General features: G+C 38.0%; 1 protein-coding gene across 7 annotated transcripts in view; it reads right to left on the reverse strand.

Moving 5' to 3' along the window:
* The window catches only part of LOC107707165 (histone-lysine N-methyltransferase ASH1L-like), a 29,501-nt gene that overhangs the window by 6,954 nt on the left and 4,029 nt on the right, over positions 1 to 18,518 (reverse strand). For 3 of the 7 annotated variants that reach the window (XM_016511089.1, XM_016511086.1, XM_016511088.1), the window contains exons 2-13: positions 17,701 to 18,345; positions 13,464 to 16,971; positions 8,449 to 9,142; positions 8,242 to 8,345; positions 7,435 to 7,508; positions 6,923 to 6,956; positions 6,107 to 6,209; positions 5,851 to 5,953; positions 5,658 to 5,725; positions 5,314 to 5,492; positions 2,710 to 2,838; positions 2,547 to 2,601 (exon numbers count right to left, since the gene is read on the reverse strand). In XM_016511089.1, coding sequence (XP_016366575.1) covers positions 2,547 to 2,601; positions 2,710 to 2,838; positions 5,314 to 5,492; positions 5,658 to 5,725; positions 5,851 to 5,953; positions 6,107 to 6,209; positions 6,923 to 6,956; positions 7,435 to 7,508; positions 8,242 to 8,345; positions 8,449 to 9,142; positions 13,464 to 16,971; positions 17,701 to 18,171 — 5,522 coding nt within the window. In that variant the 5' untranslated portion in view covers positions 18,172 to 18,345. Of the gene's footprint in view, positions 1 to 2,541; positions 2,602 to 2,709; positions 2,839 to 5,313; positions 5,493 to 5,657; positions 5,726 to 5,850; positions 5,954 to 6,106; positions 6,210 to 6,896; positions 6,957 to 7,434; positions 7,509 to 8,241; positions 8,346 to 8,448; positions 9,143 to 13,463; positions 16,972 to 17,700; positions 18,346 to 18,518 lie in introns of those variants that run through there. The other 4 variants (XM_016511090.1, XM_016511091.1, XM_016511092.1 and 1 more) reach the window with 4 other exon arrangements.

The raw sequence follows: 18,518 nt of genomic DNA on the forward strand, positions 1-18,518 counted from the left end.
AGTTCTGCATAATTAAGGGCGTGGCCACTTGAGTGACAGGTGGATTGCTGCTGCTGTCACCACCATCGAGCTAGGTGGGCGTGGTTTAAGCAACCAGCTCCCGCCTCTTTCCCCATTTTCGATTATCCGGGAGGGACGCGCTGCCAAGATGGCGACGGCTGGCTCCGCCTACTTTGAGCTTCAAATACGCTCTTCAGAAACCTACGGGTGACGTCACGGGCACTACGTCCATGTTTTTATACAGTCTATGGTTTTATATTGTTCTTATTAGTAGAATTCGTATCATTGTTATCTTATCAGTATTTTTTGTTAGTTTTTCCCCCATTTTTTTTTTTTTACAGAAACACTGAATGACCAAAAAAAGCACCACCACCAGTCCGAAGTTCAGTTAAAATGACTAATATGCATTCATACATGGTTATCAAGTTTTAATTCTAATTACTAAAGTTCTATCATTAAATAATATTGATTATCATACTATAATGCTTGACTGACTGATGTTAAGAGTGTACTTAAATTTTTTTAAGAGTGTACTTTCACTTTACATGCCATTTTACAAACACACACACACACACATATATATATATATATCAGTCTGGCAAGTAAACTAAAAAATTTACTAGCCAATGGCGATTCAATTGCCAAGGTGTTCGTAGAGGGCTGAATAAATAGAACTAAATAGTTAATAAATGCTAGAATGACTGACAGACAGACAGACAGACAGACAGATAGACAGACAGACAAGTACTGCTCACTGCAGAACCAAATGACCTCCAGCTCCCCCACTCTGGATGTCCAGCTCCACCTCTGTGTGAACTAATGGGTGGAGTTATGTTTAGCGATAGGGTAAGGGGTAGGGTTAGGGAGTGGTTGGGTGTCTAGCTCCACCCATTACATCCAGCGAGGGGGAGCTAGAGCTCCAGCTCCTCCCATTTGGCTCTGCAGCGAGCACCCTCTCGCGAACGCACACAACCTGATTAATATTCATGAATCCAGTAGCTCATTAATCCTTGGTGCGTTTTACAATTGCCAAGGTGTTCGTAGAGGGCTGAGAATAGTCCCACAACTGATCGTTTATGTTTTCTTCAAGTGTCTCGCCTTTGGTAACAACGATTCAAAATGGACACATTTCAAGTGACACGAGAAAAAGACAAGGAAAACTTCAATGAACATCAGAAAAGCAGAGCGCACATTTCTGGTTAAAGCAGCACTATGTAACTTTTTCGGTGTTCAAAATTTGCAAAATGTATATAATGAGCGAGTACATCATGAATTCATCTTCCAAACCGCGTTTTTGTCTTATTCCGAATCACTACGGTACACTTATGTACTTATATTTGGACTATTGTAGCCTGGTCGGGTCGTCACCGCTGCGGAGTAACACATACCTGCGTGAATCGCCATTGACATAAACTTAGGAAAGTAGCTCCGGTTGGAATGTTCTTCCGCGGGATGTGTGCAGTTCTGTTTATTAACCGCTAGAGCGCCAAAAGTTAAATAGTGCTGCTTTAAAAATGAAAGTCCATCAACTGACACTTAAAACGGGAAGCATCGCCATTCAAATCAGCAGCAAGAATCAAAGCTACTCCACAGTTTAGTAAACGCTGGCAACATCTCTAAGTTATTCTTGACTGTGTTGTATTGACTGCTTTGATGTGTTGCAATACAGTAGGGCATTGTTTTGATGCTTACATCCGAAAAATAGTTTTTTTTTCTTGTTTTTTCGTTCTTTCTTTTTTTAATTCAATCAAATAAATGCAGCCTTGGTGAGCACAAGAGACTTTTTTCAAAAACATTAAAAATCCTACTGACCTCAAACTTTTGAATGATTGGTATCATCTGTCTCTGACTAGCAATACCAAGGAGCAATTCATGGTTCATCTGTGTGTGTTTGGTGACACCAACTGGCAACTGACTGAATTTAAATTTTTTTGTGAACTATTCCTTAAAGACAGGGGCGTGTCCAGGTGAATGGCCTCCTAAATTTAACTGGCCATGGCAGGTGCCACTCTAAAATTCTAAACCATGATTGACCCCAATCAGAAGCAGGAGTTGAATAAAACCAGATGACTTCCTTCTGTGTAATAAGTTGAATTTAAAGTTCCAAATAAAAAGTACTGTCCAAAATATTTTATAGTCCATTGGAGTATATCTGTATTTTCTATTAACATTAATTTTAATGATAATACATGGATAATAAATTGCTAAATATAAATGCATTAAAGTACATTAGACTGGGAATGTATTAATGAAAGAAATGTTTTCATTCTTTATATACATTAATCAAATTTTTGCAGCATTAACATTAATTAATCAATACTGACAATTGACATCCCTAAATATGATCATCACCACATCATCACTTTAAGAACATTCTGCAATCTACTGTAGCTGCCAGTGGGAAGAGGTTTTAACTCCCAGTTTCCCTGATTCTCTAATCATCTGAAGACTGTGAAGAGAACAGTAGGAGAGCCGCTGAGTAAACAACACTGGTGAGTGGAAAAGCACACACACACACACACAGACACACACACATCCGCACAAACCTCTTCCTGGAGCACAGGTTCAGCAGAGGAGAGGCGATGGTTTGTCCAGATGACCCTAAAAACACAAATAACAGAAAGAGTGATCAGCTGTGCTGGTCTTCACACTGATCCTCTGTCTCACTCTTTTGCAACACGTCTCTATTAATAAAATCAACAGACGTACCCCTGTGACTGACAATGACGTCATAGATCCCCTGCAGTGTTTGCGTGAGGTTTCTGCTCTGTACACTTCTCCCCTCCTCGTCTCCCTCTCTGTTTTCTGACTGTGGACTCGAGTGAGTCAGGCACTGGTCTGTAATGTGCAGAACACACATCCTCTTACACACACCGAATATTGTCTTGATACACACATTTGAAAAATGTGCAGCCATCAACTCACGGACTATTCAATGCACATTTAGTAAAGGACTGTAATCTGAAGTCTCTCATAGTCTGTCATCTTTATTTTAAGTGCAATAATTGGAATGCACTTAAATACACTTTTTCCATGAACTCAACGGGACACAGTAGCTTGTACGTGCCAGCTACGCTAGCCGTTAACCACATGTCCTCCTCTGCCCTTCTCACTAATGCTGAGTGGAAATAGAATTGAGGTGGTTTTGGGAGCTGCTCCACAGCTACAGCCTGCTGAGCGTGAAGGAGGGAGAGGAGAGGAGGAGGAATAGTTGATGCCATGTTCTTCATCAAGAAACCGCCTCAGGTCACAAAAAGTGCTATAAACAGACTGTCCCACTTAATGTAAATGTTTTTTGGTAGCACTAGTACATACGGTTAGGTTAAGGTGAGCCTTCCTGACAAACAAATACACTTCAGCCAAAAGCTTAAAATGAATAATATTAAACAAGTCATTTCATGAGGGATTAATTGCTGGATATTTTTAAGAGTTTATAATGCTAAAAATTCCTCCACAATAAAAAAGTACCATTTATTAAAACTAAGATAAAATGACTTGATTTGTACTTCTGCAACTCGAATACATAATGGCCATCCATCCATTTTCCAAAGATACTGGCAAGCATCTAGGGCCACAGGCAGGGAAACACCTTAGACAGATGGACATGGTGCAAAGTTTTATCTATTTGGTATTCAGAAACTTGGCCCATATTAAGGTAAAATCTGGATAGATACTTATTTTTCTCTTCTAAATACTTTTTAACAAGTTCTCTGAAGTCTGATCTTTACACAATTTGACCTGCACGTTTCACACAGAACCTGTTACTGAAAGATAAAGGGAACCCTAATGAAAAAGAAGTATACTTCAGCATACTTCAGGAGTACTTATTACAGAAATAATATACTTTAAAGGAATATACTTAAGTGCAAACTGAATGCAATGTTTTCTGACACTTCATTGTGTTCATTTCATTTCAATTAAATGAATATGTATTATAGTTTAAATGTATTAAACGTGTTAAATTTAACTTTAGAGTGCTTCTTTGGCCCACTTAGATAAGACTTATGTATATAGATATGTTAAACTAAAAATACTTAATTTAATTAAGTAATTAAATACTTAAGTAATTTCTATTCTTGTATGTCATGTAATCAAATATATATTTGTAATCACAAATATGTAATGATGAAGTTGCAATTCAGTACATTTTAAGAATCGAGTGCTTCTTTGGCCCACTTAGATAAGACTTATGTATATAGATATGTTAAACTAAAAATACTTAATTTAATTAATTAAATACTTAAGTAATTTCTATTCTTGTATGTCATGTAATCAAATATATATTTGTAATCACAAATATGTAATGATGAAGTTGCAATTCAGTACATTTTAAGAATATATAACTGTAATATCAAATAACACATTACAGTTACAATTATAATCAACTACTTTAAATGTGCCTTATGTTAGTCAACACATCAAATTAAGTGTACTTCTTTAAAGCACAACAAAAGATTATTAAAACTGTGAGTTCAAATGTACTTCAAAGTAAAATTTGAAAGCTGAAGTACACTACAAGTGCACATTCGATACAATTAAGCGCACTTCTTTATCACAAGGGAACTATGTTGGACAGCAAACTCGCAGTTTGTGAGTAAAAGTCCAGCATGTGCATGTTGCAGATGTGAAGAGTCTTAAAGGGGTCATGAATTGAGAAATCATCTTTTACTTGAGCTTTTGATATATAAGAGATCATAGTACTAAAAGAATATCCTGCTAGTTTCAGAACTCAAAACATCCTTGTTACTGAAATAAAAGCTTTTATTGACACCAGGCCCAGTGAACACCAGATCCTGGAATGTGTCTATGAATGACGTAATAAATAGGTGAAACACACTATTGCTCCAAGCCTCCACACTATTGCTTTGTTTGAGATCGCTTGATAGGTCCTGATTATGTGTACATGTCTAACAAAAGTCACAAAAGGCTCCAACTATGAAAGACGTAGCTTGTCAAACTGACACAGAAAGTTAGTTTACTATGCAAAACTGTTATCCAATCATAGCAGTGGGTATTTACACTTCCAAGTTTTCAATGCGGCACGCCCATAAAAACCTATTACTTAATGATTTTGATGTTTTTGAATCTAAAAACCAGGCGAATGTCATAAGTGGACCTCAGACAACAATATAAAATAATAAAAAAGCCAGTTCATGACCCCTTTAAAGACACAGCAGCCTGCACAATTAATAAGAGTCAAAGTAGATTGAAATATAATAATTTTTTCAGGTCATCTATCCCTTTAAGAGCTAAGAACAATGTGACACCACACACACACACACACACATTTTACAGCTATACACACTGCTGGACCTGACTTAGTGCTGGTGTCTTCAAGATCCCCTGTCTGATCCCCCTTCTGGCTGCTCCCTCTATCTTCTTCATTTTCTTCCACTCGCTCTGTCACCTCCTCCCTCAGGAGCAATGCCTGTCTGTCTCTCATTTTCTCATAGTTTCTCACCAGAAAGACGCCATGTTCCAAGACAAAGCTCCTATCAGTGGAATAAGAGCAAATCAAAGATGTAAGCACAAATGTAAGGAGCATAAGATAATGAGAAATATGAGTGTACAAGTAAGAGAAGAGCATAAACATAAAGAGGGTGAGCTATGCTATTGGGTATAGAAATGCTATTGTCGGTGTTTATGTGTGTTCTTGCCTCTCCTCACAAGACAAGGGCATCATCAGGAGAGGGGAGGGGATATTTTCAGCATCATTGCCTTTCTCCTGCAGATAAAGTCATTCGCAAAGTGACCAAACTGACCATGTGTTTTAAACTAATTCACAATGATGCAGTCACTTTCAGGCATGTTGTAATGGAATTAGTAGTGAAGTCTAAACATGCTTTATACCTGCTGTTTGGGAGGGTCAGGTTGATTGGGAAGATTATTATCAATGTCTGTTTCACTCATTTCTTTTTCAACCTCTTCTGTATTAGGTCTAGCGCTGACATTCCTAAGATAAGAAAAAAAGGTTATGGGATAGCATAAAATCAGTTTTGGACTAAACAATTGAAACCAAGTGGCCAAACAGCCTGGGAGAATTTATCTCCACTTTAAATTCAGCAATAAATGGTGAATGTGCTTGTGTATATGTGTGTTTATTTACCTATTAAGGCTTTCAGAAACGCAGTCATGAGTCACACTGAGCTTCTGATGTTTACAGGAACTGTCTTCGGTCTGAGTGCGAGACATTACATCAACAGATCCATCTCAAAGAGACAGAGCAAGAAACAAAGAAGAATATGTTTACACAATATGAATTGCTTCTACACACTTACTTCAGAGAACAAAGCCATTTTAAATGTAATATTACACAGTAGTCAGTGCCAGTAATCAGATTTGATTGGCCAAGTGGCAGTTCAAGAGCTTCACATTTTGTATTGATTAGTTTTTTGTGTTTGCATTGCTCCAGACATATGGAAGCCCATTTCTGCCACATAAGAAAAAAATGCTTTGGAAAATTATGATGACATAAAAAAGAATAATTATGAGGGAAAAAAGTACAAATTATGTGATATAAAGTCATAATTATGAGATAAAATGATAAAATTATGAAAAAGTCATAATTATGTTAAAAAAAAAAGTCTAAATTGATCGTCATAATTGACACAGTAAATAATACTTTTGTCAACTTTTATATCATAATAATGACTTTTAATCTTATGATTTAGTATGTTATAATTTCAACTTTTTATCTCAGAATTATGATTTAGTTTGTCATAATTTCGACTTTTTATGCCAATCATAATTGACCATAGCATGATTTTTTTTGTTATGTGGCACAAATAGACTTCCATACAGACCTGTGACTGAAATTGTTTATTTATTGATTTAGGCCTTTCTTATACCTACATACACAAACACAGACACATGCAAATACACACAAACATGCTTACACAAATTAGCTGGTAAGTCTACTCACTGGATGGGGCCGTCTTTCGTGACTTTTTAGGACGCTGTATTGGAACAGAGATTGTCATAATTATTGTACGACAGCGATAAAATGGAAATATGTGATGGGATAGTTCACTCAAAAATTTAAATTTTCATTATTTACTCATCCTAATGTCATTCAAAACCTCCAACAACCGATGACCCATGACCCAGTGATCACTGGTTCTCACATGTCTTGTTACCAATTGTGATGGACCATTTTTGAATGTGCACAATAGTGAATGAAATTCAAGATCTACACTGAACGATTTTCAGCAAATAATTTAGACTTAAGTTTCCTCGCACAAAATTATCGCACTTCATAGCTCAGGTAGATTTTGTCTAATTAAGTGTACATAAGTGTATTTATGGAAAAGTGAAGTTTGACAAAATTCCACCTTTTCTATTGCAGAACAAAGACATATAGGTTTATGGAATGACATGAGGGCCAACAAATAATGACAGACCATTCATGTTTTTTAAAATAATTAAAAAAAATACCTTTTCCTGTGCACAGAGTCGATATATGTCATAGGGCAACTGAAAGTCAATCCGTTTCAGCCTCAGATACTTTCCTGTCACACACACAGGTTATGAATGTATTGAAATTCTTTCTCTTTATCGCTCACTCTATTTTAAACTATTCTGAGAGGTGTAAAAAGTTCACACTAATGCCATACATATCTGCACACTTAAACTTAGAGAATAGAAAGATTGCAAATTACTGAGGAGTTCAAAAGCTCTAGGTTGGTAAGATTTTTTTTGTTTTTGAAAAAAGTCTCTTATGCTCACCAAGGCTGCATTAATTTGAGCAAAAAAAAAACAGTAAAAATAATAATATTGTGAAATATTATTACAATATAATTATATATTTTAAAATGTATTTTATTTCTTTGATGCAAAGTTGAATTTTCAGCAGTCATTACTCAATAATCATAATACATTACATGATCCTTCAGAAATCATTGTTATACTGATTTGATGCTACAAGTAACAATTTCTTTTTTACCGTGAATGTAAGGTTATGTAGAAATGTCAGCTCAATTAATATTAATTGATTATTATTTATTTATTATTACTCATCATTATTCATTAGCAAAGTCATTGCCATACCATGACATCATAATGAGCTTTTCAGTGGCCCCTCCCACTTCAAATGCCACTTGTGTGTTTGAACCAAGAAATCAAGTTTGGACTTAATTCCAGCTCATTATTGATTGACAGAGAACACTTTTTTAGTTCAACTTTTACAGTGACCTCCAAATGACCCCAATAAACACACACACACACACACATACACAAACTTACCTACGTGTATAGGTGCAGGAAATAGACCGTGCTCACGTTCTTCAGGATCATAGTCAAGGCAGTCTGTGTGTACTGGAGAGGACAGACTCGTGGGGCTGTGCGGACTAAACAAACAGACAGAGGATTTGTCAAGAGCTCTCTAAATAAAGGCTGCATTTAAACAAATATTCTTAATACTTGTTTATAAATATGTAAGAGCTCCCTCACTTCTCGCTTTTATACGCATCCGAGTAAAGCCCCGCCCACTCATATTTCTTTTCAGTTGCCACGTCAGACCTCTTCTCTGATTGGCTGTTTACAGACACTGCTAGATCCTGGGAAGGTGAGGATGTGTCGATGTGCGATTGAGAGGGCTCTTGGCTCAGAGCGGAGTCTTTTCCTTCATCTACCTGCCATTGCCTACCATTGCTCTTCGTTTCATCTCTTTTTTTCTTTCTTTTCCTTTTCTCATGTTGAGCCATGGACTCAGTCGCATTGAGTACTGTATAGTCATCTCCTTTTTTACGTTTCGCAGGACACTCCGTGGTTTCATGATGTAAAGGTGTGGCAGGTAAAGGTGGAGAAAAGCATGGTGCAGGGTTTTTCCTTGGTCGACCTCGTCCTCTCCTCTTCACCTCACTTCCTGTGACCTCTTGACCTTTGGGATTCTTTTTCTTGAGAGGCTTTTTGACATGTTTCAGTTTACTCTTGTTTTGAATTGTATTTTTAGTTTTATTTAAATGAGAAAGGCTGACTTTGGTGGCAGTACAAGAGGAAAAAGGCCTGATATCGTTGGTCTGACAGTGTGTTCTGCTGATGTTGGGTCTTTTCTCTTTTCCTCCTCTCTCTTGTCCTTCATTACGAGAGGGACTGGCATGCGGATAGTGCTCAGAGAAGAGTGAACCGCCAGGCTGGAAACTCTCTGAAATAGAAAAGTAAAGATGTAAGCAATCACATGGGGGAAATTCGCTAAGGATTAACTGCACCCACTGATGGCATCTTTAATTTGCACACATTGTCTACACTAGAACCAGTTTCACCAAAGGAATTATGTAAATCAGGTAATACCCAAATTACCAAAAAGCTGTGCTGAATGTAACTTCCATGATGCAATTCTCTTGGATTTCAGGTCAGTTCTGAGTGCTAAGTTGTGATGGATGCAGCACACTGCAATCTTGCAAATTTTACAAGGACTGTAAAATTTCACAAATAACATCTACAATGAGAACCTGTTACATAGAAAGGAATTTTTTTTTTTTGAAAAATGCAGTATGTGAATAAAGGCCCATTCACACTATAAAGATAACTATGACGATAACTGCATTTGCATCCACACCAACCAACGATAACACTGTTTATTATTTTTTATTTATTAAGCGTCATTCACTTTAAATGCTTGTACTCTTTAAAGTTGCGTGGATTCTGATTGGCTGTCAATGTTTTTATCGTTCATCATCTATTAAAGTGATTCCAACAATTTCATTCCTCTGTCTCATTAACATTACAGCTGTGGTATGGACTTTCCTATTCTCATAGAATTAGAGTGATTATTAAAACAATAGGTGCATGTGAGACAAATACTAATATTTAAAACTTTTTAAACTGCCAACTGTCTGGCCATCTGTCATACATGTCACACACACACACACACACCAATCGTTTCACTTCAGAAGACACTGACCATCCGCTTGCATTATGTAGACTCACAGAGATGCACAAGTCTTCCACTGTGTATGCATAAATTTATATATTATATACATTTAATTAATAGAATTCTAAAGTAATCAGAAATAAACATGGAAAAATAACTATTTGAATAACATGAACATCTTTCTTTTAAAGATTTTGTTAATGTCATGGGTTTTGGTGCATATAGAGCACAGGCACAGTTTGAGAGCCACTAATTTAGTGCATTCACCCCCCAGTGTTCAATCAAGTTCAGATTTCATCCAGTCTGCCCACATCCCCACTGCAAAATGATATTTCCATTGCAATACCAAGCAAGAACGTTTGAACAACCTTGGACACCGTCTAAACACAGCATACAGAGGAACTGTAATTACAATTATACCACAATGATTGCAATTACTGTTGGTACAAATGACAATTACAGTGATGGAATTAAAAGAAGGAAAGTTTCCTTCCTGTTTCCGAAGAAGAGCAAAACTAAGTCATCATCATGAAGCATCTTTCTAACTAAACCAGTACTAAAACTTGGAGAACCTGTGAGGCAGCACTATTGCTCATGAAAGTGTTGAAAACCGTGGGAATTATACTGCCAGTATTCACTCCTTTACTGCAAATTCCACTCTCCTCCACCAGTACTGCTAATTTAGATACAACACTAAATCAATTTCACAGAGCCCTACTGGAGTGCATTCCACAGCGAGCCATACCCTGGGTCTCCAGCACAGCGATCGTGAGATGAAGAAAGGGTGTGTTCTTGAACGGACTTTATTATAGTGATAAATAACACATTTGACAATATATAAAGACAGGCAGTGAGAATAAAAGCTGTATAATACGGTTAACATCACATCCCTGTTATCCCTCTAAAAATTCTCTGAGAGACAAAAAGGAAAGAAGAAGGAAAGTCACAAAAAGATAGAAAAAGAGAGGTGAAAAAAGAAAAGAAAATGGCCTATGTAGTTGTTTCCACAAGCTATTTCTGGTCTCTGGATGACAACCAAACCTAGACTACAAAAAACGTCCATCAGCTCTGAATGGAAGTGTGTGGACACATTAACGTCTGATATATCAGATATACTCAGTTTTAATAACATTTTGAGGCAGAGTAAATACACAAGAGTGGCATTTTTAGGGCACATCTGGCTCTGATTACAAAACGTGTTATTGCCATTTATTCGCTTGCGCTTAAAAAAACATTCCTTGCTTTCCCCTATTATTTCTGTCAATCACTTTTCACATTTCACTTGTAGATTTCCATGCTCAGATTTCGTCCTTTCCACTAGCATCACCACATTTCCTTACCGCTGCTGAATGCCTGCTTTTTTCTTATTCACCCTTTCCAAATCAAACAGACTGCTTTGGCCACAGGCTGACAGAAGGTCTATGGCAGAGTCTTAAATGGAAATTCTTTGGCAGGAACATGACAGAATAAGCATATAATTCATAACGGTTAAATGTATAGCAGAAATCTGGGTAGTTCCCTTTTACAGAAATACTCAAATGTCAAGTATTAAAAATAAAGCTTGTTTACACTTATAAATAAGCACTTTCATACCTCACTGAAATGTAAAAGCAATTTTGATACCCTATCTGAATCCATGCCCACTGAAAATACAGAGTCAGCATGACAAAAAAAGAACCAGTGCAAGAACTAGGCTGCTCAGTGATACAGACTATGAAAATCCCTGTAGTACCTTAGTTTATACTTAGTGTTGATTTTGTGTGCTAGACTAGTGAGTGAAATTAAATAAAAGCAAAGTGGTTCTAATGAAGAAATTCATTATCTAAACCTAAAATCTAAGATTATGTTAACAGAAATGTTAACACTATTCTTTTACTTCCTTGCAAGAACTGGTATTTCCTTAAGGAAATCAGGAAAAACAAATCTTTTTTGTTGAGAATCGGCTTCACGATTGGCAGTTTGCCTTTTTTGGCATTAATAGGCAGGAGTGGCACGGACTTCTGAAATGAGAAGAAAAACCCCTCTCTGGGTTTGGTTTTTAATACTATGTAAATTCATGTTCCAGTTTAATTTTTCCTTGACAGTTAGGGACTATCAACAAGCAACCAGTAACAAAATACTTGTTACTCACAGATCATCATTTCAAGTCACTTCAATTCAGATGTGACCGAAAGTGGAGATGTCCAAGTAAATGAGCTTTTAACTTTGTAATTAGCACATCGATATGCATTAGTTTGACTCATTGAGTCCAATTCACAGACTGGATGCAAACATGATAGGCAGGCACTATCGCTTAGAGTAATTAGCCAATCATAGTGATGATAATGATAAGCAGGAATCATCCAATTGACAATGTTATCAGTCATTCACGGTGACATGAAGGCATCGCTTCCTCATGGGACATTTCGCCTGTATTTTGCACCTCAGTGATGTGAACATGATGAGCTCAAGGACTGCAAAAAATATTGCTGCACTCTGAAGGCTGTTCGAGAGTGTTGCTTTAGAAAAATGAATGCTACTTTCTCTTACAATTTTTGTGTGTGTGTCTGGCTCTTCCTCAGAAAAAGCACCCCTGATGGGCAGGTACTTAATAAACAGTAAAAGTTGCATGCACAAAGACAGGCAGACACCACACACTACACAACACCAAATGTCCCAGTCTTCCTGCTGTGAGAAGTTCTTCGCATGCTGGTATTTATTTCTTACCATATGCTTTCAGCAATGCTAATTAGCCAAATATGCATTTCTTTTTATTCTACTGGGACAAGACCACAGGAACCAGATGATTCCTCTGCACAATGTGACTTTGCTGCAGCCTGAAATTGACACTTGACTTGACTATTCTAAAGGTGTGTATTTGCAGAGAAAAGACTTAAGCATTGATTCACACTTTGTTTTATGTCAAATACAATTATCTGTGGTAAAAACAAATATCAAATTCTATTCAACTTGGCAATAAATCACATTTTCCACCGGTGCTACTGTGGACTGTGAGCCACAGTCACATGATAGTATGAGATAACATACATAGAGACATTAAAAACACACACACATTTTGCAGTTCCCTCACACATCAATCCATCTACAACTATCTAAGAGTACATAACACAAAACAAGTGCATAATGATAGCAACATCAATGCCAGAATACCACATAATGTGTAGAGCTAATGTGTCACAATATTTACACACAAGAGAGACCATATACCTCTCAGTGGACTGCTAAACAGATTCCCTGCCAAGGAAAATCTGTGTAGCCAATTACATGCAGAGCAAAATCGAGCTCCATTTTGGTACCTAACTAGTAAAACAGCGGGAGATAAATAAGACCATAGACTCTCAATCCTCTAATAAAATAGTCTTATTTCACTCTTCAAAGTCTGTAATTATTTCTACAAGCATTCCAAGCATTTTCTCACCTAGTTAATAGGAACAAAAGGATACTGAATGTTACAACTGAACTTTTCAATGCCAAACACTGAAAATTATTTTTAGATTGCACCCTTAAAAAATAATATGTTCTGTAGAATGTCACCTGAGCAGTGATGGTTGTTTGTTACATGCAAACAAAAAATAATCTCATGCCATCTCACCTGATGTTTTTATGCCTCCAGCTGAGCAATCCTTCATCAATGAGCCTCCAGGTCTCATTAAGTTCCTTGAAGCAGACTGAACTTCACCAACACTCATTTGAGCTGTCATTCGACTGTACGCACTACTAGCAAGGTTGGGGTTCCTCAGGAAACTGTGATGATGGATGGCTCTATCTGCTAGGGGAGGTGATGGCAGGTCTTCATCACCTTCATCATCGTCCTCCTGGTACCCTGACCCAGCTTCTTGGTTTAAAACCCTGTTCCCCGGCTCTACCTGTGTGCTCTCTCTCCACCTCCATGGCTGCTGATGCTCTGCCCACCTAACTTTTGATATCGGTCTCAGATGTGCAAGTCCTATATATGAAAGTGGTGAAGTTTTGTGTTTGTCTGCTTGTTTTGAGGGTGTTGAGGAAGAGCAGGGAGGATTTGAGGGTGGACCCCTTCTGAAATGGTCTTTTCTGAGCTTACTTTGTCCTAGTAAACCCTCTATTCCATCTCTTTCTCTAAGTCTATCATCCACAAACCTTTTATCTCTAGCCTGCTCTCCGTTGTCTTCTCGTTGCCAGCTATTTCTATTGAACCAGTCAGGCGAATGAGATGTTACATTAGCGTAGGTCCCCTGTGGCTTCCCGCCACAAAGTAGAGAATCACGTCTCAGAAACTTGTGCTTCCTTTTATGGAACTTTGATGGGCTTAAAATGAGATTTTTGGAGTAGGGGTGCACATAAGAAGGTAAAAAGGGTGACGAAGGGTATATAGTTGCAGATGGAGGGTATCCTCTATAAAGTCCAAAACCAAATGAAGTAGTAGAGAGTGGCATTTTGTATGGCGAGTGGTAACAACCACCGCCTGACAGTGGGAAGCCATGTTTGTGTACTACTGGGCAATGTGTGACAATATGTTCACCTGGTTGTGAGGGACACCCATTGTTTCTCTTAAAATCTGCCATTCCAACATAATGCAGAGAGTCACGAGAAAAGTCTGACTGAGGTGAGTAGTAACCACTGAAGTTGATTTGAAACATAGCTGGATGATGAAGGTTTTGTGGTAGACACTGAAGAACGTGAGGATGAGCTTTTCCTTTCCCACTCTTCCTTCCAGATTTTGCTTCATCCCCACACCCTTGTGATGAGATATGATGCACAATACGAATCTCACTAAGTCTGACTACTAATTCCTCAATCTCTGCCAGAAAGGCTGGGTCTTGCCTTTTGGCCCTGAGTTGAAGATACTTTTTCTTACATTTGTGTTTATGTCTCCTAAACTTATCATGGCTAAAACAATTATGACCTTTTCTTTGGCACTTGTATTTGAGTCTTTCTTTCTCCATTAATACTGATCGTCCAAGGTGTGTAGTTCTGCGGTCTTGAATCCTTACAGAGCCTAACTGGGATGTGGCTGAAGGGGATGGTGAAGACTGCGAGGAGGAAGGAAGTTTCGATTTCTCTTCGTGCACTGCTTTAACCCTTTGGGAACTGGTTACCTTTGGAGCAGAACGTTGATCATATTCACGGTTGCCAAGATGAAGCTTTCTTCGTAAAGAAGGGGACGAAGTGGGCGAAGGGGACACAAGATGTTTAAAAGAATAAGGAGAGCTGCCCAAAGCAGACTGGCCATCAAATGAATGGCTATGTTCATCAGAGGTGGACCAAGAGTTCAACTGATTAGAAGATTCTGCCAAGACTTGCTGAGACTTTTGACCCAGAACTTGTTCGGAGTCTTGGCCAGAAGTTTCTCTTTGAGTTTTAGGTTTACGACCTCTCCTTTTTCCTATGTAGATAGTCCCACGTTTGCTGATATTAATTTGTGAACCAAATTTTCCTCCAAAAGAGGTAACAAGTGAGGATAAAGTGTGTGTTCCATCTGAAACTGAACAATCAGCATCACCTTCATTGTCTTTCTGAACAAAATCAGATTTGTAGCTTTGGCTTTGCCCTGAAAGAAACTGTGTGAGTACTTTATCCTTCTTCTTCACTCTCATCTTATTGATATTTGTGATAATTGTCTTCATTATCAACCTATTTCGTTTGCGGCTGATTTGAGCATCTCTAGCTTTAGACAAAGAGGGTTTGAGTTTTCCTGCAGCACCCTTCTTCCCAGATGCTGAGTCTAGTGATTTAGATCTCTTTTTCTGGACAGTGGAGGAACATTTGGGATGACCTAATGTTTTGGGAGTTGGCTTTGGGAGTTTCAGGCCATTCTCTGGATCAGGGACATTTGCATCTTCAAGTATGGGGAATTTAGTAGAGGACTTTTGAGACTTACTTTCCTGAGGAGTCTTTTCCAACTTGGTCATTTTTGGACGACCCCTTTTCTTAGGAGGGGGCTCAAAGGAAAAGGTTTCTGATCTGGGTGATACATTTTGTAGTTGTTTAGATTTAGGAGGTTGTCCAGCTTGTCTTGATTGCAATGACAACGCCTTTGACGACTTAATGGAAGGAATTTTTTTAAGGTTTGATTTTTGTGGTATCTTTTTACAGGCAGTGGAACTAACATTGGCAGTCTTCACCAGATCCATCTTCTCGCCTGGATTTTCCATCTTTGTCATCTGAATAGCTTTTTGTTTCTTCTGTGACATGGTGTTTTGTTTTGGATGTAAAGGTGGCTCATCACTTGGAACGGAAATGTTAAACTGAGAATCTGCACACCCAGAGGGTTGAGAGGAACACTGCACATCTTCGTCTTGGTTTGAACTATGCCTAGCTCTTTTCTTATTCTTGTCAATGATTTGCCCCACCCTGCTGCCATCTTTTGGCTGGACAGCAACAGCTTGGGTAGGTTCCATAGTCATCTTTCTGGAGTCATCTATGACTTCACTTTCATTATACTTATTCCTTCCTCTGCTCTCCAGTAACTCTGGCATACAAGTGCTGTTCTCAGGAGTTGCTGATTCAGCAGATTTATCTGAAGCAGTAAGGAGCAATGGTGTCTTGATAGAGGGACTTTGCTGATGCAATAAACCATTTTCCTTACTCCTACTGATAGTTATGGTGCTACTCATGTTTTTGGAACATGCAGAATCTCTATATTCTTTCTCTGTTGCATTTAAAACCTTGTCAACATTACTTTCCTTGATTCTACTCTTTTTTGGAGGGCAGGGAGTTTGCTTTCCTAAATTCTCACTACATGATATTGGAAACGATGTGCTTTCACTGTCATTTTCAATACTGGAAGAAGACTGCTGAGATGTCTGAGCATTTAGCATCATATCATTTGAACCATGTGAACTGAGGGAGGAGGTCATTGCTTCTCCAGTTGGGAGATTTTCACCTTTCTCTTTTTGAGCATTTAAAAATTGGGTGCTGTCTTGTGGACTGGAGTTCTGTTGTAAAGAGGAAGGTGGAGAAGGGGCAGCTGGAGGTGAATATGTCTGCTTCAGCAATGTAGAGGAGGTTATCTTATCTGAAAGTGGTACTTTGCTATCTGTCTGTGGTTGAACTGCATACGAAGGTCCATCTGATGTTAATAATGACTTTGAGTCAGTCTTCCTCATGTGTTTTGATGGAGCCTGTTGGAAGAGAGGACATGTGCTGACCAGAATTAATCAGGAAATGTTTGAAGATATTCAGTCATTCAGGTCATTCAAGGATATCCGGTCAAATTAAATCAAAGCCAGTCTGGAGTAGCTATAAATCTGAGTAAATTTGACAGGCTTCATTAGATGATGACTTTGACAGGCTTTGACTTAATTTCACTGACATTTTATAATAACACATCACTAAGAGTCATGGTAAAAAGGGTTTTATTTTATTTTTTTATTTAATACTCTTTTTGTGTAACCACTCCATGGTACTATGATCTGAGGATTTTAGAAGAATCTGGGTGAATGAGACAGAAGGACATGGCACATGACATTTGAGCAAAAATAAAACAAATGGGAGGAATGCATTTAGCTTTAGACTTTCCAGTAACTGTTTGCAGGTCATAAGAACCAACAAAAATGAATAACAGAGTTCAGATAAAGGACCTCCAACTACATATTTTTCAGTGTATGGGAGAGGGAGACAAAAAGAGTGAGAACGACAGCAAAGAAAAAAAAAAGAACAAGATCTGAGTGAGCAAAAAAGACAGAGACGTCATGATAAAATGAAGGGATGTAAAAATAGCTAAAAAATGTCAAACCACTGGTGGCTAAAAATGTAAAGATACAGACAAAAATAGTAACAAGTATTTGCCACTATATATAAACTGGGGGGAAAAATGAAAGCAATAAAGAAAAGAACTGAGAAAGACTTACCTTTTTAGAGGCTGTAATGACTGGTTTAGAGTCAGCTTTTTTGGATGATGTGGGAAGTGGGACACTCAGCCTTGTAGATGCTTTTGGAGAAATGCAATCGTTCCTATCTTTTTTCTGAATCTCGCGATGTGACTGCTTGGCCACTCTGATATCAGGACTGGAGACTTCACCTCCACATGAACTATGTCCATCTCCATGTGCAAGCCTCTGAGAAATTCTGATTGTGGGCCTGCATATGAAGTTCTCAAGGCTCTTTGGGGGCTTCTTTGTCCGTTTCGCTCCAACCCCAATTTTCATTCTTAAATTTCCATCTGACTGGTCGGACTTTGTATCTGTTAACTCCCTCAGACTAGTCTGCTGCTGCTGCTTAACGTCACTGGTAACACTCTTTGAGGAAGCTTCTGGTTCAGCCTCTTTGGGTTTTCTCATCTTCTTCCTGTCTTCTGTTGTCTTTTGCCTTTTCTTATCCATTTGAACTTTCAGAGTAGTAGATGCAAATGGGAGAAGTACTTTGATGGTCAAAGATTTGTCAATAATGAATGTTCAGCTTATGAGGAAACGTCATGTTTTTCAGTCTTATTTAATTCTCTTCTATCATCTCACTTGACTTGAGAGAGTAATAAGGTATTGATACCATGGAAGGGGCTATAAAAAAGTAAAAACAAGAAAGAGAAGAACATTAGTCACAGTTTACTTACAGTGTATCACATAATATGACACAAAGTTAAAACATTTTCATAGGAAAACCTCACCACATAGTGAGAACATTAGATATGCAGGCAGTACAACAGAAAATGCTACATATTTCAACATTTACC

Source organism: Sinocyclocheilus rhinocerous, unplaced genomic scaffold (genome assembly GCF_001515625.1).
Source record: "Sinocyclocheilus rhinocerous isolate Xijiao unplaced genomic scaffold, SAMN03320098_v1.1 scaffold1046, whole genome shotgun sequence".
Taxonomy (NCBI): Eukaryota; Metazoa; Chordata; class Actinopteri; order Cypriniformes; family Cyprinidae; genus Sinocyclocheilus; species Sinocyclocheilus rhinocerous.